The sequence below is a fragment of the Tursiops truncatus genome, chromosome 1, assembly GCF_011762595.2.
Source record: "Tursiops truncatus isolate mTurTru1 chromosome 1, mTurTru1.mat.Y, whole genome shotgun sequence".
Lineage (NCBI taxonomy): Eukaryota > Metazoa > Chordata > Mammalia > Artiodactyla > Delphinidae > Tursiops > Tursiops truncatus.
Window position 1 is genome coordinate 60,204,127 of NC_047034.1, and position 25,085 is coordinate 60,229,211.

Here is a 25,085-nt window from a genome sequence, read left to right on the forward strand (position 1 = left end):
ATTTGTAAAAATTCCAGATGCCTCTATATCCATTCATTTATGCTTTTTTCCATCTAACAATATATTCATAGAGGTCTAACAAGAGCAGAGTTTCCCAATTTTCCTTCGGTTGAAAGACTGTGAATCATTTGAATTTTAATGGTGAGTATACATCATTCCTACCAGTAAAACAAAGGTTTTTTATGATTTGCATAAAAATGGAATAAATTGTAAGGAATCTAGGTCACTGAAAGACTGTCATGACTCAATAACTGAGGGAGCTGGGATCTTGGAAAGGGGGGCTCTACTTGTGCATCGTTGTGGCTGGTTTACTTGGACTTGTTCTCTTCTCTTCAGGTACCAGACGTGCTCCAACAATGGACTGGTGGCAGGATTCCAGAGCCGCTACTTCGAGTCAGTGCTGGATCGGGAGTGGCAATTTTACTGTTGTCGCTACAGCAAGAGATGCCCATATTCCTGCTGGTGAGTTTAGCAGCCAAACGCAACTCCTCACTGCTTCTGGGGCTGGAGGGGAGCTTGCGGGGTGGTGGGGGGCGGTGCTCTGGTCCAGGTTTCTGGCTTCAAATAAGCCTGGGCTGTCACAAACAAGTTTTAAATATAGCATCTAGCCTATAGAAGGGGATGGATGGATGGATGGATGAGTGGAAAAAAATGTCAGAATAATACTCACACTGGGAGAGACCTTACAGGTCATCAACCCACTGCTCCTATATCCCTCTTTTGGCAGAAAAGGAAACAAACAGAATAGAGCAAGGATGTGACTTGCCCGAAACCACCCAGCTATTTCATGGGGGTTCACTTCTAAGCTGAAGTGTACTGACTCCTGTTTTAGTGCTCTTTTCCCTCTATCACAATAACTACTCATCACATCCAAGGCTGCTGAACCCATCTGGGAACTTATGTTTTCCCACGGGACTTCTCTGGAAGAAGCCAACCCTGTTCCAGGTCAGAGTGGCAAACATAGTATATAATTACAGACTGAAAAAGGAGGCTAGTGCTTTCTAGATAACTATGTAATTCCAGTCTGTGAAATTTTGTTCCTTTCCGGCTCCCTGGGCTGATGCCACATATTCCCTGACCTAGACTTTGGGTTGACTAGGAGGATGTGTGTATATTTATTTACCCTGATAACTTACACTGGATGTTGACAACGTAACTTGTCCCAAGTTCTTCAGTCTGCAAACAAGTCAGACATTTCTGCTTTGGACAAAGGAATCCAAAAGTGTCAACATTTGAAGGTTGGCTGACTCAAATGATGTATCTCTCCTCAGAGTGATGCTTGGAAGAACAGCCTTGTGGGTTATGCTTATTCTCTGCAACCAGAGAGCATTATTCCACAGATGCCCACGTGGGGCACAATGTCTCTAAGGATATGCATCTCCAAACTCTTAACATTTTTCTGTTTGAAGCAATGATAAATGGTAACTTCAGAGATCAACGTCAGCTGATATCAGTAGCTATCTGATGGGGCAGGGACCTCGTCCAGCTTTCCAAAATGCCTCCATAAAGCTGTTCTTACTCCACCACAGCAGGCAAACAGGCATGGCTAGGGTGTAGGATATAACTGTGAAAGGTCCTGAATCCAAGGCCAAAGGGGCTTCACATTCTAGGGTAGAGTGGAAGGAGCCTACCAATCATTAAGATGCTAGGAAATTAATGAACATGGAACTATGTAGGTAGGCACAAAGTCTTGATATCAAAGACTGACAAATAGAGATGTGCAACTTTTCTTAAGTTGCCCAAGACATTCAAATCTCTGGTAGCCATATTTATCCTTGGCTTTGGTCTGCAATGGTCTGCCCATCTTCCTTCACCACCCTACCCTGCCCCTTCCTCATCCCACTACCTCACCCAGACATGTCACTGATGGTTGGTAGAACCAAAGGGTGGGGGGAGAAAGGAGAGAATTACTCACAAAGACACAGCAAGTCAACTTAGAAGCGGTCCCTCTAAGGAAGGCTTCACTTACTGCACCTCTTTCCGGTTGCGTGGTGTTAGAGCTGAGAGCTACCACGGTTGTCAAGGAAATGGTACTTTTTCAAAGGGACCCTTGGAGCAGCAGCAGAACGAGGCTGCCATATCACCATGGTAAGCAGTGCATGACTCACTCTCCCACTGGTGTGTCTAGACATTTTAGTGGCATCTTTACATTTCCGGAGTCATGACGGTATATGTTTTTCTAAATTGAATGAAACCTCTAGGGCATGAATTAGGTCATAGTTCTTCAGCATCTCAGCATATCGCCTGGCACAAAGCGGGCCCTTAATACATTTCTCGAATGAATAACGAAACATCACAGGCGCATAGGAACTGTAACAGTGGTGAAACCTGACATTGATATGATGATGTTTTATAGCGGAAAAAGACTTCATTCACGAGCATCATTTTATTTGATCCTTTTAACAGCTCTTTGGAGTGAGAACTGTTTTCCCACACCTTCCCACAGTGAAAACTCCTGATAACTCTCTTATTTGAAACCTTCCCTTACATCACTTTAACTAGCTTGAATCACCTCCCAGGGAACTGGACATGTGTAGGTGGGGACATTTTTCTCTTCCCACTTTGAAGGCCATTCTGCAGCATTGAGCCTGACACTGAGAAGTGAGCATCTATCCTCTCTGTGCTTGCAAGCTTTTAGGGATTCAGGAATAGCACCACTCTGAACAGGAAAAAAAAAAAAAATCAGCCAACCAACTCCCACATAAGTGCAGGATTTATTTGTTTGGTGGGAACCAAGGTGCTGCTCCCATTTCAGTCTCTGCAGTTTCTCATGAGATAATACAGCATCACTGAGCTCTGGCAAGAAAGCGAATTCCTGATAGATGCAGACATGGCGTCACTCACCGGTCCCCACTGGGATTGGATACATATGTAAACGTTACGCATATTTATTTATATGTGAGAATTCATTCTTAGTCCATTCATCTGCAAACCACAAACACGTCACTGAGGAAGCCACAACCTTTCACAGACTGTTTGAAATAATTCCTCAGTCTCCAAACAGCTCCAGCGGCTGTCCCCCATCAGCATGCTAAGGCTGTCCATGTGGAGAATATGTCCCAGGAACCGACAGTTTTGAATTGAGCATGTGTTTCCTTTCCTAAATGGTTCTTCTCCAGATTCGTGACCTTACATCAGGTTCACTGGATAATATGTTTTGACCAAAAAAATAATGGCCTTCTTCAGAATTAACACAGATAACCCGTTAGTTTTCCTTCAGCCTTGAGTTTCTATGACTCTCAGATGTTGCATTCTATTTTCCGCTGCCTAGTCCCCCTCTCCCCTGCTCAAGTCATAGCCACAGAATTTTTCTTCTTAATTCCTAGATAGCTCTGGCTAACAACAACAAGAAAATCAGTTCATCATAATATTCTCCTCTGTCTACCCCAAAGCACTCCATCAAAGCTAATCTTTAACTCCTACTCTCATTGTTCAGATTTTAATACAAGATGGATAGTGTCTGCATGACTGTTCCCCATGAAATCGTGGCAGGGACAAGAATGACCTCATAGGCACCTCCACTGTGGCGTCTGTCACCCCTACCCCAGCTCAAATGCCTGCTGCGGCACTGTTCCCAGAGGTCTGGTGGGAAGGGCAGCTTCTACACTGGTTCTTCTGAGCAGGTGGGAAGCTGTTATTATAGAGATGGAGACACACACACTTTGAGAAATAGGACTGAATGTTAACATTTAAAGCAGCTTGCATTGAGTTTAGATGCTTTGGTGCCCTGCACCAACCATTGCCTGGCATTGCATGATGGACAAAGCACTCATTCGGGAGACAATGGCGCCTCTGAGCTCGAGCAAAATCAGTCATACCTTTCTTCAGCTGGGGTGGCCATCGTAATTACTGTGCCATATTTATAATAAAGAAATGTGTTCGCTGCATGCATCTCAGTGCTGCCTCCTTTCTTATGCACAAACTTCAAGAGCAGAAATTTCAGAGATGTCGCTGGTTGTCTAGTAAGTATTGGGTAACGAAGGCCAGGCCCTACTTGTTATTTTAGAACAAAGTAAACCTCGCAATTTGAGACCAAATTTGTCATTTTGTTCTCTCTAGTCTGCTCTCCTTTACTGTTTTCTAGAAATAATCATTCATTCTTCTATTCATGAATTCATTTAATCAGACTGAATATAAACGAATATAAAATAAGTACAACTCATAGACTTTGATTCAGTTCCTGTTGATCACGATGATGATGATAATGATGATTTTTATTTATTGAGCACTTATCATGTTAACACATTGACTTTTTCTTTGAATTATATTTTATTTTTTAATACAGCAGGCTTTTATTAGTTATCTGTTTTATAAATATTAGTGTATATATGTCAATCCCAATCTCCCAATTCATCCCACCACCACCACCACCCCCGCTTTCCGCCTTGGTGTCCATACATTTGTTCTCTATATCTGTGTCTCTATTTACACCCTGCTAACTGGTTCATCTGTATCATTTTCTAGGTTCCACATATATGCGTTAATATACGATATTTGTTTTTCGCTTTCTGACTTATTTCACTCTTTATGACAGTCTATAGGTCCATCCACGTCTGCAAATGACCCAATTTTGTTCCTGTTTATGGCTGAGTAATATTCCATTGTATATATGTACCACATCTTCTTTATCCATTCATCTGTAGATGGGGATTTAAGTTGCTTTCATGACCTAGCTATTGTAAATAGAGCTGCAATGAACAGTAGGGTGCATGTGTCTTTTTGAATTATGGTTTTCACTGGGTATATGCCCAGTAGTGGGACTGCTGAGTCATATGGTAAATCTATTTTTATTTTTTTAAGGAACCTCCATACTGTTCTCCATAGTGGCTGTATCAATTTACATTCCCACCAACAGTGAAAGAGGGTTCCCTTTTCTCCACACCTTCTCCAGCATTTGTTGATTGTAGATTTTCTGAAGATGCCCATTCTAACTGGTGTGAGGTGATACCTCATTGTAGTTTTGATTTGCATTTCTCTAATAATTAGTGATGTTGAGCAGCTTGTCATGTGCCTCTTGGCCATTTTATTGTCATACCGCTGCTTGTAGTAGTCTCTTAGGATGCTTTGTATTTCTGCGGTGTCTGCTGTACCTTCTCCTTTTTCATTTCTGATTTTATTGATTTGAGTCCTCTCCCTCTTTTTCTTGATGAGTCTGGCTAAAGGTTTATCAATTTTCTTTATCTTTTCAAAGAACCAGTTTTTAGTTTTCTTGATCTTTTCTACTGTTTTCTTTGTTTCTGTTTCATTTATTTTTGCTCTGATCTTTATGATTTCTTTCCTTCTACTAACTTTGGGTTTTGTTTGTTCTTCTACCTCTAGTTCTATTAGGTATAAGAGTAGGCTTTTTATTTGAGATTTTTCTTGTTTCTTGAGGTAGGATGGTATTGCTATAAACTTCCCTCTTAGAACTGCTTTTGCTGCATCCCATAGGTTTTGGATCATCGTGTTTTTGTTGTCATTTGTCTCTAGGTATTTTTTAATTTCCTTTTTGATTTATTCAGTGATCTCTTGGTCATTTAGTAACGTATTGTTTAGCCTCTATGTGTTTGTGGGGTTTTTCCTTTTTTCCCCCTGTAATTTGTATCTAATCTCATAGTGTGCTGGTCGGAAAAGATGCTTGATATGATTTCAATTAATTTACCGAAGCTTGATTTGTGACCCAAGATGTGATCTATCCTGGAGAATGTTCCATTTGCACTTGAGAAGAAAGTGTAATCTGCTGTTTTTGGATGGAATGTCCTATAAATATCAATTAAATCTATCTGGTCTATTGTGTTGTTTAAAGCTTGTGTTTCCTTATTAATTTTCTGTCTGGATGATCTGTCCATTGGTGTAAGTGAGGTGTTAAAGTCCCCCACTATTACTGTATTACTGTTGATTTCCTCTTTTATAGCTGTTAGCAGTTGCCTTATGTATTGAGGTGTGCCTATGTTGGGTGCATATATATTTATAATTGTTATATCTTCTTGGATTGATCCCTTGGTCATTCTGTAGTGTCCTTCCTTGTCTCTTGTGACATTCTTTACTTTAAAGTCTATTTTATCTGATATGAGTATTGCTACTCCAGCTTTCTTTTGATTTCCATTTGTATGCAATATCTTTTCCATCCCCTCACTTTCAGTCTGTATGTGTCCCTAGGTCTGAAGTGGGACTCTTGTAGATAGCATATATATGGGTCTTGTTTTTGTATCCATTCAGTGAGCCTGTGTCTTTTGGTTGGAGCAGTTAATCCATTCACGTTTAAGGTAATTATCGATATGTATATGCCTATTACCATTTTCTTAATTGTTATGGGTTTGTTTTTGTAGGTCCTTTTCTTCTCCTTGGTTCCCACTTAGAGAAGTTCCTTTATCATTTGTTGTAGAGCTGGTTTGGTGGTGCTGAATTCTCGTAGCTTTTGCTTGCCTTTAATGCTTTTGATTTCTCTGCTGAATCTGAATGTGATCCTTGCCAAGTAGAGTAATCTTGGTTGTAGGTTCTTCCTTTTCATCACTTTAAATATATCGTGGCACTCCCTTCTGGCTTGTAGAGTTTCTGCTGAAAAATCAGCTATTAACCTTATGGGAGTTCCCTTGTATGTTATTTGTCGTTTTTCCCTTGTTGCTTTCAATAATTTTTCTTTGTCTTTAATTTTTGTCAATTTGATTACCATGTGTCTTGGCATGTTTCTGCTTGGGTTTATCCTGCCTGGGACTCTCTGCACTACCTGGACTTGGGTGGCTATTTCTTTTCTCCTGTTAGGGAAGTTTTTGACTATAATCCCTTCAAATATTTCCTCAGGTCCTTTCTCTCTTTCTTGTCTTTCTGGGACCCCTATAATGCAAATGTTGGTGTGTTTAATGTTGTCCCAGAGGTCTCTTATTCTGTCTTCATTTCTTTTCATTCTTTTTTCTTTTTTCTGTTTCATGGCAGTGAATTCCACCATTCTATTTTCCCGGTCACTTATATGTTCTTTTGCCTCAGTTATTCTGCTATTGATTCATTATAGTGTATTTTTCATTTCAGTTATTGGATTGTTCATCTCTGCTTGTTTGGTCTTTAATTCTTTGTAGGTGTTTGTTCTTTAATCCTTCTAGGTCTTTTTTAAACACACCTTGCATCTTCTCGATCTTTGCCTCCATTCTTTTTCCGAGGTCCTGGATAATCTTCACTATCATTATTCTGAATTTTTTTTCTGGAAGGTTGCTTGTCTCCACTTCATTTAGTTGTTTTTCTGGGGTTTTACCTTGTTCCTTCCTCTGATACATAGTCCTCTGCCTTTTTGCTTTGTGTATCTTTTGTGAATGTGGTTTTCCTTCCACAGGCTGCAGGAATGTAATTCTGCTTGCTTCTGCTGGCTGCCCTCTGGTGGATGAGGCTAGTGCCTTGTTTATTTCTTATGCATGCGACTCATGATACTATGACACAGATCAGAGAATTGAGGTGCAGAAATTGCGACTTGTTCAAAGTACTGAACTCAATTCCAACAGGTCTATCTGCTTCCCAATCCCATGTTCTTTGCAGAGAACTGAGCTCTCTGAGTGTTGATAAGGAAATAAGACCTGGACAGGTGAAGTATTAGGTAACAATACAGTAGGCACCCAGTAGTGAAAACAGAGAAGAAAGTGGTTATTTTTGCTGAAGGGGAGATGTTGCAGATGGAGTTGCCCCCACTGATTGCAGGACCATGGCAACCATGATGTAAGTTGGCCAGTGAAAGCCAGCATGAATCAAAACAAATGTGTTTGCTGACCAGCTCTGAGCTTGGACAGCGAGCTGGAAATTCAGTTCTAAGAGAATAATTTGGAAAATACTTAGGGACTTTCCTCTTCTAATTTAAGTCACAGATATCTCTGGAACTGTGTTCCCCATGTTGCGATACATACTTGAACTGTTTGATATATAGATCTCCAAAATCCGCCACAAGTGGACAGACATGAACATACTGCATTCTTTCTCATACCCCCAGAGTTCAGGGTCTCTCTGCAGAGAAGGGCACTTTGGTGACTACAGAGTCATTTAGTCTCACTTGACCACTTTCCCCAGCTCTTTGCAGTAGAAGCCAGGGTGACTGTTCCCTTGAGGTTGCTTTCCTTTATGCATAAGTGCAATTGGGTTTTACTTTTCGCATTTCTGCAAAAGTAATTCAAACAGGTTCTGGTACAGCACCTATTGGGGGTGCCAGACCACTGGCAAATTAGCCTAAACTAAAGTTTTCTCATTTCTTGTAGCTTACCTAGAAAAGCATTTATTATGCGAGAGGATTGATCACAAACAGATTCTGTTTATTTAAGACATTTCTCAATGATTTTCCTGTCAGAAAGGGGCATCCTCTTTTTGGCTGGATGCAGAATGTAGGCCAGCTTCAATACATCAAGTCTATAAATGTTGAATTTCTCCTCCATGCCCACTGCTGAACTCGATCATAAAGGTGTATATGACTTCCATGTACCAATGACCCCTCAAAGAGTTCACTGTATTGATCATCATCGTGAAACAAGATGCTATACAGTATTCTGTTTCTAATCAGATGCTAAATATGTGGTGCTAACAAGTAATAGAACATTAGAATGTGATATTTTAAATGAGGTGTTAATTAGGAAGTGGAGAAAATAGGAGCAAAACAGAACTAGAGATTGGACTGACCAGCAGAAGCTTCTCTGAAATGTTGTTTGAGCATGGGCTGAGCTCTTAACAATGGGATGGAAAACATTGTTTCCTCTTGTCTTTAAAAATGCTGAAGTATGGCTTCCTCAGGTACCCCCTTCTGGTTTGTTAACTTGTAAGTGCTGAGTTTTCTTCCAGTTTTTACAGTAGAAGTCTGTAGTGTGTGCCTCTCTGGCATTTCACAAAGTGGGATAAGGTTGAGGATGTGACACCAGCTGACTTTGGGTCATGAGACATGGCCCCATTTGTTCATGTGCACTCCAGTGGGATGCATGGCCTGAAAGTGGAGCCTCTAGGATGACCCCAAATAATCCAGCTGTCCTACCTACCAGCAGGTCAGACATGTAACAGATAGATGCTAGTGCTATGAAGTCTGACTTTATGTTCAAGTCTCAGTAATCAATAATAAAGGTGAAGTTTGTTAAAATCTTATACTGAGTCACTTTCTGTTAAAGAATAGAGTCAAAACCCTTTAACTATTAAAAACCGCATAATTTCTTAAGCAAACCTCCGACAAAAAGTAAAATTGTCCTCTTTATCTAACTAAATTCTATCTCTACTCCCCTTTTTAAAATGAATGTGATAACATATATCTGAGTAAGCTCTGTGATATGTCCTATTCTCACAGCAAAGGAGAATGCCATCTATCAGCTGCAGTTCAGTTTGTGGTAACGTATTGGAGAGAAATCATTTATTGATTCTAGTTGGATCTACTGATAATTTCAGAGCTTTAATAACCTTAGACGAGAAAATCCTATATCAGTCTTAAAAATCCCTTCCATTTGTATGGGCTCTCTTCAGTTCATAACTAATTTCTTTCCATCTCCTTCAACCTTATCTAATACAAGAAGCTGTACAAGTGGTTCTATGTTATCAAGTTCTCACTTAGCTTTGGAACAACTTTCTGTCTCTCTCATCTTGCCTGCATAGGGCATAAAAAGTAATGTAAAGCGAGGAATTGTACCCCAATAGTCACTCATCTAAAAGTGATAGGAGGAACACATACACACACATATGTACTTCTTTGTAAAGGGGTATGTAAGGCTCCTGATAGAAGACCTTCCGTAAGTGACTCATTTCAGTAAATTGAATAAAGACACCTTTCTGACTGAACTTTCCCTTCATCTTTCCAAGCTGAAGGCTTGTTTGATTGTTGTAATTGGCCTAGGAATGTATGGCAATGCTCAGTATGAAGTGTGCTTTGCCAAAAAGCTGCCTGAAGTGACCTGGTAATTCACAAGGAATCTGCAACCACACTGAACTCTCCCCCTCTCTCCCTCTGGAAGCTCATTGCCATAGCTTATGAAACGCTGATCTTCTGCTTCCCTGTAGTCTCTTAATTTCCTGACAAGTCCCTATGCCCTTGTCCCAATACCTAGTTCTGAAAGTTTAAATTCTTTTTTTCCTCTGAGGAGCCATTACTAGGGCTTTCACTTATTAGAATATTTTGTGTGTGCATGATGTCATCACGAACTAAACGGAGACACATCTATCTGGTTCTAAAATTCAGAATCCTGGACCGTATTGAAACAGCAGCTCCCTCTATGAATGGTGTTTGGGAGGTTCACTTTCCTCCCAAAGGGGAGGAAAGGGGCCTTTCTCTCTCTGTATTTTCAGTTTCATAAAGTAGGGATAATTTCTATCAATATCCAAACTCCTTCCCTAGCCTCTTTAATCTAGGATTCTGTAAGATAGTCTAAACTTTATCTCATGATTTTATAACAAAAACAAAACAACACCAAACCCCAGAAATAAGGCAAAAACAAAAACTTGCCTGGGATCAAGATGGAAATACACAAATAAGCATGCATAATACCTTCTCCAGGGCATTCTAGAAATTCACTGAACAGCAGTCCCCCACAGAGAAATCTCCCAGTTGAACAGCAGGCCCTTTGGTCTGATCACCTCCAAAAATGAAGCAATAGGGAATGCTCGTTGAAGAAAGCGTTGGATGACTTTTGTCCCCCTTTGAAGCTTAAAATGTCATGATTTTTTTAAAATGCAAGTCTCTTTCCCACTTATTCCAAATGTATTTAACTATCCAAATCATCTGAAGGTAGATCAGTAAAGACTTAAATAGAAGTCTAGCCTAATTATTTCCAATAGTTTTGGCAATTGGATTTAGCCTAATGCAGTATTACCTTATGTAGACTTTGCCTCAGCAGGTATTAAAATGTTTGGCAATTAACTTTTATACACTGTATCTAAAAAATGCTCTAAAAGTTCTGGAAAATACTTTGTGCTTCCTGATGCAAGAAAAACACCTCCTACTCCATCTCTTTTAATCCTAATTTGCATTATCCACATTCTCAACCAATCCCTCTTTCTTTGGGTAAACTTGAATCTAGCACTTGTTAGGATCCTCAGGGATCATAAACCAATGGAATCCAAATGACAACCTATTAGGTCCACTTATGAGTCATTTAACATTTTCATTAGAAAGATAAAGCCCCTGTTCTGGGTCTCTTTAGAAGCACAAAATAGACTTCTGCATTAGCCTTATTTCCTTTCATGAACATGTTGGGTCTGGCATCCTGATAGAGCATACTTATGTCTTAAGAAGAGAAAAATCAGAGAACAAGGACAACTGCATAATGTGGGAAAAGGGATGGTTATGAACAAAGACAGTGAATTTTTAGGGCTCTGGCTAACCCAGGTTACCCTGAGCTAACCATTGATCTTGTTGCATCTAAGCACTGAGATTCTCTTGGGAGACCTTCCAGTTTATAAATCAATCTTTTTAAGATTTCATGACAATCTTGCAGTATTATGACTACACAGGGAGAGATGTTTCTATCATCAACATACAATGACCCCAAATCACATTAAATTACTAACACTCACTATTTGTTTCCCAAGCAGCCTTGGGGATGCAGATGAAGACTTTGGGGAACCTGTATCATACTGAAAGGACTATTTTGGTCTTGAAGAGCCCCAGTGGTTTAGCCTTATAAGAACCAGGAAATTCAAGATTTATTCCAGGGTGGACCACAACGAACCTCTTCAGAGAGAGGCCCAGGATTGACGTAATTTTGGAGAAAGAAGGAAAGGAGAAGGAGGAAGAAGAAACAAAATTTCTTCTAATAATTCAACTCCTACCACGTGTCACACATATTTGTATTACTGCCAATGACAAACCTATAAGGTAGCTTTCATTCTTCTATAGACCAGGAAACTGAGATTAAATGACTCTCCCAAGGCTATTTATTTATTCAGCAAATACTTACTAGGTACCAGGAACTGTTTTAGGCGCCAAAGAAACAATGGCAGACTAGGTAAAGAGCACCCTTGTACAGCTTACCTTTTACTTTAATATTTTTCAAACACCTTTTAGATCATGACTCACAATAAAAAATGCATATTAAACTATTACACAATACAAACATCATATAAATACAAACATGCATATATACTTGAAACAAAGTTTTTACACGCACACCCAAGAACTTATCTTTAGTGTGTACAATGCAGTCTCTGATATTTTCTATTCTATTTCTTCTTTTTTTAAAGTTCATCTGGTACTAACCAATTAAATTGATTTCATGATCTGCAACTAAGTCACAATCCACAGTTTGAAAACATGGTTCTAGTGGACTTGAATGGAATGGATTAATATTGATATTAATCAATATTTCCTCGAGACCTGAGGAGTTATCTACATCTTTTTCAGTGTATAGTTTAACGGCAAGAAGGAATATGAGAAGTGCAAGGAAGCTGTCCATCATTTGGCAGCCTGGACTAGCTTGGTGGAGGCCACCCAACTCTGGTTTGGGTCTCCCATAATGTTCAAACTCCATCTCTCCCTTATAGTATGTCTCTTGTTTGCTCCTGTTTGCCTCCAGCAATAATAGTTTTATCTTTTCCCTCTAACCTTTTGTTCTTCCCACATAGGCTGACAACAGAATATCCAGGCCACTATGGTGAGGAAATGGACATGATTTCCTACAATTATGATTACTATATACGAGGAGCAACAACCACTTTCTCTCCAGTGGAAAGGTGAGCCTTCACCATGGGCTAGGGTTAGCGAGGTCAGGAATTAGCTCCACACAAGAATCATGCCTGTAGGAACCTGGATCTGGGGTTTTCCCTATTTGAGTTTCTTACTTGGTCTAAGATTAACTGAGAGATTGATGGGACAGTGGAAAGCAATGAGAATTGAACCCATTTCAGCAGCAGCAGATGAGGTTGTGTTCCAACTTGCTCAGAGCAGGAAATTCCCAACTTGGTATTCCATGATGTTCTAAGCTTTTCCCTGTATTCAATTTCAAAGAGCATTTTTCCTTACCAAACATTAGGAAGAGAGTACAAAAATGATTGAAAGAGTACCCACTGTCAAAATGAACCCTCTCCAATGCCATTTCTCCATATGGTCCCCACTTTGGGTTGTGGGAAGAGAGAGAGAAAAGAAGGAGAGGGGGCTGGAGGGGAGAAACACACAAAACTTACCAACCTTATTTAGAAATAAAAAAGGAGAATTTAAATAACGGAAAAGAAAACGCCACTAATTTTTTAAATCTGTTTGCTCTCACAATCAGCTCCCAATCTTATCACAAATATTGAATACATCAAAACAAAACAAGAAGAAGAAAATAAAAATTCTTCTCCCTACTAATAAAGAGACATGAATAAATTCAGGTGTTAAAAGGTTGATCTGTCTACTTTTAGTCAGGTGATCATCACTTTACACAGCAAATGAATTCCTGAAAAGTTAGCAATAAATATTTTTCAAATAGGACAAAACCTAACTCATTAAATAATAGATTGACAAATTTGAGTGTGACTTATGTTTTGTGTATATTTATGCTTTTGAGTGCAATGATATCACACCTAACTGATACAATACAATACAATACAATACAATACAATACAATACAACTGACACAATCCTTAATTTAAAAAAAGAAAAATAAAACAGAAAAAAAACCCCATGAAGTAGCTCTGAAAAGACACAATACGTGTTGCCGGCTCCACGAACAAAAACCCTTACATTTGCTCATAGCAGAACTTCTTAGTTCTCACACATTAATTATTTGTATTTTAGATATGTTTTTACCTAGCTTAGTTACTATTTTCTAGAAGGGGCAAATTAAAAAATAAAGATATTACTTAGAATGAGACTCACTTCACCAGTGAAAAGAAATAGTTGAATGATGTGACACATACAAAAACATACTTAAGAAAAAGAAAGAAAGAAAAGGAAAGACCTAAGAACTCAAAGACTATGGAAGCCCGGTGACATTTAGCAGGCGTGTGTATCCCCAACGGGCAGCACTGGATAACATTATAGCAGAGAGCTCAATATTCCTAATGATGTCTCCAAGTCATCATGAAAATTAGTTCTGCATTTCCTCCTTAAGAAGGCAGGAAGGAATACAGTAAAGAAAGCATGCCATCCAAAATTTCCACCAAATAAATACATTTTGGCAGTTAAAATGTCCAACTGCTTGGCTTGGAAATTTTCAGTTATGTGGTTTAACTCAAAATCTTGGAAAACTGAGATACTATGTCATGCATTTGTTTAAAATGAATATACCCATGTAATTTTGCTACTGTCACTAACAATCAGTGGCTTAAAGGTCCACAACTTCGATTTCTTCCACTCTGCTAAAAGAGGCTGAGGCCGCTACCTTGGATAAATATTGTCAGTGCACAGGACTCACTGGGCAGGAGCTTTTCCTCTACATGCAAATCGTAGTGGTTTCCTCCTGGAATGGAGTTGCTCATCTGGGGCACTACCGACAACTGGGGCCAGATACTTCTTTGTTGCAGGAGCCTTTCCTGTGCAGTCTAGATGTTCAGCAGCATCTGGCCCCTACACGCTAGCTGGCAGTAGCAACCCCCGCCCATAGTTGTGACAACAGCAACAATGAACCCTGGGGAGCAAAACTGCCCCTGCTTGAGCACCACTGTCCAGGAAAGAAATCAGCGACTAAGCCTGATTTGGGTACCTCGATTCTTTTACAACCAAGTAGTCTACATTTTGCTTAGCATCAATTAAAAGCCTCGTAAAAGAGTAGCGTGAATGCCTGGCTGAAGATCTTATTTACCTGTGTCTGTTGGCACAGAGATAAATAAGACTTGTCTACAGTAATAAAATTCATTTGATAAATATGCATGCTACCACTTTTCTAACCTCCATCTAAAACAAGCCATGTCCTCTGTTGCCAACTGCAGGAATAAATACTAATAAATAGTTGGTTATCCAGGCTCTTAAAGATCTGTACTGGAGGACCCTATGCCCAATAACTCTAAACAAACAAGCTGGAGCAGCAGACTCAAATGATAAAGCCTGCCTTAGGCTGTTTGAGCAGCGTGTACCATAGCTGCTGTTATCTCCCAGGACTGAGAGTAGTCAGCCCCACCTTCCAGATGGATGAAGATCTTACCACTGTTGGTGTTTTAGAGAAACTGATCTGGGAAGAGGCCTTTCAGATTGAAAAGGAAGAAGGATATTCTAAGGTTGAATGACCTCACTGTTCTTGGGAAGCATTTGTGTGATCGTATATGGAATGACTCTTTCTTTTTGCCCTTCATCAAGACTTTGCGAAGGATGTGACAGCCCATGTCCTCGATGGGATTATGGGTATCAAGTTATGGAGGCATTCTGATATAAGATAAAGAGGAAGATTTGAGTTCAACAAACTTGGAACCTGAAATTGTCACCTAATTATGTTAATGAAGGCCACTTATTTCTCTGAGTCTGCTTCTTCACCTTAACAATGACTTATCATGAGGATTAAATGAAAAAATATGTAAAGCATCTAGTGCAATGCTGGATAGATTGGAGGACTCAGCAAATAGTAGTTACAATTGTCAATACCATCACCGTTATCATTGTTAAACAAAATCAGACCAGAAAAGTGCTGTGCAGAGTAGGATCTCAAAATTTTTTGTTAAATGGGTGAACGAAGAACTTAGGCTAGCCCTTAGCAAAGAACATTCCTTGAAATGTATCCACACCATGTTATTTCAAAATTGAGCAATTCTATGTCCTCTCATACCCATGCCTGACCATTTAAACAAATACTCAATTCAATTTGTTATACAAGAATGGCAGGCATTTTCTTTTTCACTTTATGGGTTTTAGAGTTGTTTCCCCTCCCTTCATTTCCCTATGATAGTGTCTTCTGAAGGGGAACACACAGGGTATAGCATGGAGCCTAGCACATGATAGGTATTTAGGAAAAGAAAGAATGAGCAGATGGATGGCCTAGGTAAGAGAAGATTCTTTACCGTGAAATGGAGACAATGTTGAATAAATGCTTTTATTACACGTTGTTAACCTATATGTCTAAGAGGTCCCTTTGAGACAGAGCAGTGGTGAACTGATCACTGGTGATAAACAGGACCTCGACATGCCAGTGACCTAGCTAGTCCCCTCCTAGGTGCAACTTGAACTAGGTGAGGCGGTGTCCAGGACTCCTGACCTCATAGACGATTACTTGTAGGTTTTCTAGTGACTTCATAGATGTGTCTTCTGAGAGGAAAGTGAAATTAGTTGACCCTAAATGCTCCAAAGGTTTTTCACTCCTTTACTCTTAGCAGTGGTTTTTCCTAAGGTGTCTTTTCTCACTGACGTTAGCTCTCTGACTCTCTCCCCACAGGGATCGCCAGTGGAAGTTCATAATGTGCCGGATGACTGACTACAACTGCGAATTTGAAAATGTTTAGATTTGCAACCTACCAATCTGGGTGAAGGGAAAGGGGCCAGGAGACCTGAGGATGTCCACTTATGTTAACATCAGTTGGGACTCCTAAATGGTTTCTACCGCTCTCTTTTCTTCTCCCTGAGCTGGTTGATAGTTGCTATGCCGGCTATCTGGGCCCTTCTGACTAGTATCACACTTATAATAAAATCCACAGTTTCTCACTTTCAACAAGTTCCATAGCAACGATTTTATATGAGTGACAACGGCTCTGTTGCACACCATGTATTCTGTGTGCATGCTCACAGCCTGAAAAAGAAGCCTGGCTGCTGGAGCACCTGTCACAGCCTTGCTGCTGCTTTTTCTACCCAATAAGCTGCCTGTTGCTGAGCAGTGTCTGTGAACAGGTTCAGTAGTGGAGTGAAGGGGCAGAAACTGAGGAAGGGGAAGGAAGGTCTGCAGCTATGACTGTTTGAAGGAAACCTAGGGTCCTCACCTAGAACAGACCTTCTGCCTTCAGGGGACATGCTTCCACTCTCCCCCACCACATGAGCCATGGTTGCCTAGAAGTTCACCTACAGAGCTCCGTGCTCCAGGAGGGAGGAGACTGTGAGGTGAAATGGGGAGGTGGAAGAGTTTGGGGGCTGAAAGACTGAGGATTAGAAGAATTTCCTAAATTGGAAGAAGACTACTAGCACACCCAGTAATGAAAATGAGCATCGGAACCAGAGGAACCTGTGGGAATCTGTCTCAAGTAAGACAAAAACAAGAAAGAAAAGAGAGGTCAGAGAATGGAACTCAAATTAGGAACCTGGAGGGAAAGGGAGTGTGGTCAGGGTGCTTTGGAAAACTGAAAAAGGGGTTTGACTCACTGGCATCTGGAAAGGCTGGCATATGCCCTGTAGCTGTGAGAGCTCTGGAAAACTCACTTGGATTGGTCTCAATATTCTGGATGGGAAGGCCTGTCCTGGGGGGTCTCCTTCTCTTCTATGTGTAGTTTAGGAGTGTCTTTTGCAGAGGTGGCATTATCTTTCCTCCTCCTGTGATGTCTCCGTCCCCAGCCCTTTTCACTCTCTTCGTCATAAAAGGAATAAACATACTAACATTTACTATGCTGCAAATGTTAAGGGTCAGCTTTTTTCTCGCTTCACTCCCCTTTCTGATCATTCATCCATCCATTCAGAACATACAGCTTAGCGTTGTGATTGTGCCAAGTACCATACATGGCACCAGGAATACAATAACGATTATGACAGAATATGGTTAAGAAATGCAATACGTAAACTATAAAGTGCTAAGTGCTTCCATTAAGGATTGGACAAAGGGTGGAACCACATTTCTCTGCCTTTAAATCCTCCTCACACCAATGCTTTTTAACCACAGGGAGCCCCTATTTCCTTTACCCATACAGTTGGCCTTTTCTTTTCAGGTCTATGCTGCCCTTCCCTTCTTTTTTCTCTCAGGGGACCCAGGAGAGCAGGCAGCCAAGCAAAACCACAGGGGTCACCCACCTTGTTATGCAAGCCATCTAGGTGGCCAAGATAGTGAATCTCAGCCAGTGATGCTGCATTTCCCACAGTGAGATCCTGGTATTAGGAAGAGGAAGGCAGAGCTAAGGATATGTCCTCCTTTGCCTTAATGCTGAGGCCCTCTTTCATATTATGGTTTCGCTTTATTTCTTCCATTTCATTGTTTGCACCTCTCTGGCAATTTTACTTTACAGCAAGCTTCACAGTGTTGTTTCACAATGGGCATCATTAATATTTTAGCAATTGCAGCTCTGGGTCAGGATGGCAGCCAGGAAATGGACTTAGTTGGGTGTGTGGAACACAGCTGGAAGGGAGGCAAGCAACACAGACGGGCTGACTTAGCAGCTATGATGAAAACCACAGGTGTGTAGGGGTGTTGCACCTCACCAGGGCTGAGGTTGGAGAGATGCAGCTGGGAGAAGCAGTCCAGAAGACTGCCAGACAGCACAAGTCGAGGAAAAAAAATAATAAAGCAATCCAATAAGTGTCTGTGCCAAGTAGAATAAAAGGAGAGAAAAACTATGAGAGAAGCTGTTTTTGCATATAGGCCAAGGACAATAACAGTAAAGACATTATCAACTTGGTTCAAACCTGAATAATTTATACTTTCTATTATGTCAGTCAGTAAGAACTGGGTGCCAGACTGGGGCTAAATCCCAGATCTTTTGACTGCAAGTTCTCTCTCTGTGCTCTCATTACTCCAATCTTTCTACTTACTTGTCCACAACCTTGGATGAGCTACCTCTCCACTCTAGGAGGACGTTTATCTAGGTAATCATTGTGTTTTCTTGCAATCCTAGAATTCCGTAAATGCTATCATCTGCCCCAAATTGTTTACAAAGGGATTTGCTAAGGCATTTTCTTCCAGAGAAGAAGCCTGGGATGAGAGTTGAAAACCTAGGTCCTAACCTCGGCTCTGACAGAAAGTGGTTGTGCAATGCTAGACAAATCCCCGGGCCCACCCTTTCTTCATCTGCCTGGTACGAACAGGAATCCCTTTTCCAATAATTTCACAAGATGGTGATCACATAAAATGGGAAGAAAAGAGACATGATTCCTGCCTCACAGGGTCTACAGTCTGGTAGGGAGAGATGAGAAAATAGACAATTGAGACACAAGTGCAGCAAAGTTTCCTGAGGAAGCCAAGCCTATGGTTAGCCCTGAAGGACCAGGAGAACTTGTGAGGTGAGTGGGAAAAGTGTGGGCTCTGGAGTCCAACTGTCTGGGCACAAATCCTGGTTCCGTCCCTTATCAGCTGCATGACCTTGACTCAGTCACCTACCTTCCCTGAGACTCTATTTCCTTACCAGTAAAGACAATAATAGTACCCACATCATGGGGTTGTTGTAAGGATTAAATGCAATCTCACAGTGTCTTATTATACTTATTATATGTACTTACTTATTATACATAATAAGTACCCAATAAATGTAGTAAGAGGAATGGAATATTATTAGTATATATTAGAAAAAATGTTCCTCAGGTAAGCTGGATATTAGTAGATATAAAGAATAGGAAAATTCATAAAAGAGGTGGCACTTAAGTTTTGCTCTCATTCATTTATTTATTTGTTTATCCATATTCAGTCACTGAATCAATAAATTATTAAGTTCTTATTATATATTAACCCCTGTACTAGGCACAGTTTCTACATTCCAGAGGATTATAAACTAAGGGAGTCAGACAAGCAAACAAATCATTACAGTCCAGATTGATAAGTCAAGAATAGGTATCGTTTCAATAGAGAGTGGTGAGAGGTTAGGGTGGGAAAAGGGAAAGTGGCATTTCAGGCAATAGAAACAACATCATGGAAGGCATAAAAAGATGTATACGTTTAGGAAAGGTTCCCTGGGAAACACTGATGTCACCAAGGTGTCTTGGAGGCACAACATGCAGTCATAATGCCCTAAGGATGTACTGGTAGTTCACATCAGCACCATAAACTAGTTATGCATATTCATTGCAATTTTTATATCTATCTAGAACTCAGATTGCAGCTGGGCCCTCCTAGAAATCTAGGGAGAGGGAATTTATCAACTCCTGTCTCTGCTCCTCCATTCTTCTCATATGCACAATACCAGGGCCTGGGAAGTTTTCTCTCCATCCTGGGTGTTCATCCACATATATTATCTTTACCATCAACGGCTTTGACCCAGACCAGAAACTCAACATTTTTTTTTAGTCCCTTCAGAGGAATGTATTCTCATAAAAGCATTAATGAATGTACAAACTCAAACAAAACAAAAAAACTTAAAAATTTAGACATTTCCTTCTGCCATGTTTTTTTTTTTTTTATTGTCCATCATGTAGTCAGGGGTTTTCCCTCTCTCTAGCTGGTCCTCCATCTAGCTTCCAACCTACTCGATTCTCTTCTTACACTTCCAGATTCTTCTCCCCCTATTAATGAAGGAAAAGGTTGCTCAGTACAGACCGCAGCCAAACAGGGATGCATATCAAGGTGGCCAACACAAGCAAAGGCCATAGAGTCAATAGAGTCCACTCTTACAAAGAAAATCAAAGAAAAGAAAAAAAGAAAATCTTACAAAGCTTCCATCAATTTTAATTAAACCTGTTTAGCGCTTCTGTTTAGCTCTCTGAAGTTAAACCACTGTGTTAAAAAGTAGTACCAGAGCCTAGTTACCATTCTGGAAGCCAGAGTCATTTAGGTAAGTGAAATGAATATATTTCATCAACTTATTCCTTTGTAAAGCAAGGATAAGAAAACACACCTACCTCAAAAAGTCATTTTAAATAATAATGTATTCACGCATAGCACAGATTTTCATGGAACTTAAACTTTTCACAGGATGAAATAACCACCATCTCCTAAAAACTAAAAACCAACCAACACTATCTATGTATTTTAAAACCTATTTATTAGATTCCGCTGTGCCTTGCTAAGTACTGGAAACGTACCATTTGTGACCTCCTTCTTCTCCTATTCCCAATGCACCCGGAAGGAGCCCAGTTGTCTGTGTGAATGAATGAGTATCTGTATCAGTGAAAAATGTGGAATAGAAATCTCTTTTAAAAAATGTAAATTCCTATATTCTCTGAATTCTCTGAGTTGTAGCATTACTGTTTATTTCTCTGTTCTTTTTTATACTTTTCTGCTTTTCCCAACTTTAAAAAACAATTACCATTGATTGTGCTTATAATTTTTTTAAAAAAGTAATTTTAATCTTATGGAACAAAAACGGTCACCAACTGCCAAGCATTTCAGCCCCAGGACCGTGTTCCAGCTGAAAGGTGAGCATATGGTGACTTCATGGAAAGAAAGATTATAAAACCAGACTCTTTCATCTAACCGGCCACCTAGTGAATTATAATTTAATATGCAGAATTACCTGCTCTTTCCAACGTCTCTCACCATCCCCAGAGACAATGGAACAGATGTTCATTCTGTCATACGGCCAATGAGAAACTAATATTTTAAACTCCTCCACTCACCAAAGTCTAACTTGCCCTTCAGGGCCAAGCATGGGCTCAGCTTCCCCAGAAAACTTCCAGTGCTTTCTAAGACTGGTTCAGGGTCCCTCCCTGGCTCCCTCAGTACCCCACATCTTTGTTTTCACTCTCATGAAGGCAGGAGTCCTGCCTCTTCGGTTCATTTGTAGGTTTTTAGTGCCTGGCAAGGTGTTTTACACATAGTGGGCATCCAAGACATATGTTTTAAAATTAATCTGGATTTCTAGTTGGTTTTCAGTTTTTATTGGGAAAACCTACCAAAGCTCTAAGCAATCAGTAATTGAAAACATGAGTAAATGTACTTTGAAAATTGTGTTGTTCTATTAAGAGGCATGGTATGATGATGATGCTGTGGTTTTGAGGGGGGTTAATGCCATCTCCTGCTCTTTCCCCAGCATCATTAGGTAATCATCAATTTCATCCTTTACAGAACTACTCACTAATGATGAGGGAGTTGGAAAACACACGAGTCACAATTGGCACATGTTCAGAAAGTGTGTTACCGCACTAATGACCAGAATGTGAATTTTGGTGTTTTTATGACCTTTTAAACTATATTGAAATCAATATCTGAGCAGCAAGGACAGGGCTAGGTATTTGTTGCACGTGAGATAGAGCCTAGTTAACTAAGCCCTGAAGAGACTGGGGGCTGAGGGGCAAAGGGGCTCAGGTTGGTAAACTGGTGTAACTCTGTATGAATTTGGATGCTTTTTGAGTCTTATAACAGCATATGAGCTCTAGGGGGTGGGAGGGCAGTGATTTTTGTTTGATGCAGCCCCAATACAACAAATATTTGATGAATAAATAAAAGTAGAGCCCTAAGACTAATGCTAACACAGATTAAAATTTCATGAATACAGACTTTATGACCGTTGTTTTTCCTGGTTATTCCCCCTATGAGTTACTTGTGGGATTCGCTGGTGATAAGCTGGACTGAAGCGGTGAAGCTAGTTTCTCAGAGTCAGGGTTTCCTGTTTATAAGGTTGCTTGGCAGGCATTCATAAGCCGTGCTGGTGTGCCACATCTCCCCTCTCTGAGACTGGTGGATTTCAACTAACCTGGGTGTCTCCTTGGGCCTCTTTTGTTGGCAGACTCAAAGGTGAGCTCATTAGCCATAACCCCTTGGAAAGACGTTTTGGAAATCAAACAGGCTCTGAGTCATACCTGCCTGTCCCCTACCGAGACCGTAGAATGTCATGCAAATTAGTTCTGCCCATTGCTCCCAGGAAAAAGGAATTGAAAATCTCTCACAGTGTAAAACAGCACAGTTCAAGTTGGAGAAGGACTTCCCAGAAATTCAGAGAGAAGGCAGGCTTAGTTCTCCACATGCGTTGGTAAGCCGTGATAAAAGTCCTTGCAGACGGATAGAAAAAGATGGAAAGATGTGGATGAGTGGATTATTGGGGCAGGGCATCAGGCTCAGCCCTTCCCAGAATGGCGCCATTGCTTGTTCTAAATCCATAATCTCACACATCTGTGCTGTTGTACATTTAATGTTGACTGTTACTTCAACAAGGTATCATTAATCACCTACTTTGTTCCTGGAACAAACTGAAGGAAGCCACAAAGCATAAAACACACTCCTGACTTACTTCCGCGATCGCCGGCGTTCCGGAGCCCAGACGCAGCCTCTGCGGCGCCCGGCACCTTCTGTTCGGTCAGCGGCGTGAGGGTCTCGCCGCAGCGTGTAGTCCGCGCGGCTCGGCCGGTTGTGAGCCCGTGTGCTCGCCGGGCCGGCCGGCCGGCACAGCTCCAGCCCGTATCCCCCGGCTGGTCCGGGGGGTCCGGGCACCGCCTCGACGGCGGCGCCGCCGGACGCGCGGACTGGACCGCAGCCCGCACCCCGAGCGGACGACGTCACGAGGCACCTGCCGTACTTCTGCCGCGGCCAAGTGGTGCGGGGCTTCGGTCGCGGCTCCAAGCAGCCGGGCATCCCTACAGCTAAGTTTCCTGAACAAGTAATAGATAATATTCCAGCTGATGTATCCACCGGCATTTATCATGGTTGGGCCGGTGTTGGAAATGGAGTCGTCCGTAAGACTGTGGTGAGCATAGGATGGAACCCATACTACAAGAATACAAAAAAGTCCAGGGAAACTCATATCATGCATACTTTCAAAGAGGACTTCTATGGGGAAATTCTTAATGTGGCCATTGTTGGCCACCTCAGACCAGAAGAGAACTTTGATTCTTTGATTCAGCAATTCAAGGTGATACTGAGGAAGCCAAGAAACGACTAGAGTTACCAGAACATTTGAAACTCAAAGAAGACAATTTCTTCCCGGTTCCTAAAAGCAAAATAATGAATGGCCACTGATGGAAAAGCATTTTATTTATTCATTCACTGTTCTCTAATATTTTACTGCTCATAACTCTACAGTCTCATCTTGGTTGTATTTTAAAAATCAAACATTTTCCTACAGCTGTGAATTAGTTTAAATAGTTTAATGTTACCATATTATGTTCCAACTGTTCAATTAAACCCATCATGTTACAGTACTAAAAAGGTTAATTTTAAAAATCAAGATTCTATTTTATATATGTTGATTAAAATGTACCACTAGAAAGGTCTTAAGTGTTTTATAATGGAAAAGAAATATATATAAATATGGGTAACAGGCAAGTCATTAGTTTGAGATGAGAACTATAATTCTCATGGTAAAATTCTAGCATGCATGTACCTGCATAGCATGCTTTACTAATCAGAAGGCTTATAAAAACAACTATATTAAGCAGAAGTTTGACAGTTTATTACAAACCTAAGGGGAAAGATCCAGACTTCGTATTTTTGATACTTTGTGCATTTATATATTATTATAGACATGTAGACTTGCGAAATTTCATTTTAATTAGTCATTTCCTTTAAGGGCTCAAATCACTGTACTGTGTTCCATTTTTGTTACAGCTGCCTCAGTTTTAATTGGTCTACACTCTGTGCCTATTATTTTTTTGTTTTTCTTTTAAAACAGTAAAATGAGCATTTTTCGAATCTCTAGGTCTAATTTTTGTGTTGTATAATACTTCTCTCTTTTTCAGAGTAGATATTCTTCAACATTCTTCTTAACCTTTGCTTCCTGTAAACAATTGTCAGTGTCAGTTTTTCCATTTAGAATATCCTACAACTCTACACTTACAAAATGTAGAGTTTCATCTGCGTCTGTATGTGCCATCCCATCCCTTCACTATATAAACAGCGATTAAATGCATATCGCTCTTTTCTGTAGAGTTCACATCCATTTTTATTAATTAATTACTTTGAGAATCATAATTTATTTAGCCATTAAGGGATTGGGTCCTGTCCCATTCTCAGAATCTTTTCACTTTTTTTGTGTGTGAATTTTATTTTATTTATTTTTTTATACAGCAAGTTCTTATTAGTTATCTATTTTGTACATATTAGTGTATATATGTCAGTCCCAAACTCCCAGTTCATTCCACCACCACCCCCCACCACTTTCCCCCCTTGGTGTCCTTATGTTTGTTTTCTACATCTGTGTCTCTATTTCTACCCTGCGAACCGGTTCATCTGTATCATTTTTCTAAGTTCCACATATATGCGTTAATATACGGTATTTGTTTTTCTTTTTCTGACTTACTTCACTCTGTATGACAGTCTCTAGATGCATCCATGTCTCTACAAATGACCCAATTTCATTCCTTTTTATGTCTGAGTAATATTCCATTGTATGTATGTACCACATCTTTATCAATTCATCTGTTGACAGGTATTTAGGTTACTTCCATGACCTGGTTGTTGTAAATAGTGCTGCAATGAACATTGGGGTGCCTGTGT

At 40.4% G+C, this 25,085-nt stretch overlaps 1 protein-coding gene and 1 pseudogene across 1 annotated transcript in view; both read left to right on the forward strand.

The window, feature by feature from the left end:
* The window catches only part of DPT (dermatopontin), a 38,433-nt gene extending 21,904 nt beyond the window's left edge, over positions 1-16,529 (forward strand). The window contains exons 2-4 of the mRNA XM_019918730.2: positions 337-462; positions 12,538-12,645; positions 16,254-16,529. Coding sequence (XP_019774289.1) covers positions 337-462; positions 12,538-12,645; positions 16,254-16,320 — 301 coding nt within the window. The 3' untranslated portion in view covers positions 16,321-16,529. The remainder of the gene's footprint in view (positions 1-336; positions 463-12,537; positions 12,646-16,253) is intronic.
* A 6,197-nt stretch (positions 16,530-22,726) lies between these two features.
* LOC109547120 (riboflavin kinase pseudogene) lies at positions 22,727-24,281 on the forward strand (annotated as a pseudogene).
* The last annotated feature ends 804 nt before the right edge of the window (positions 24,282-25,085 follow it).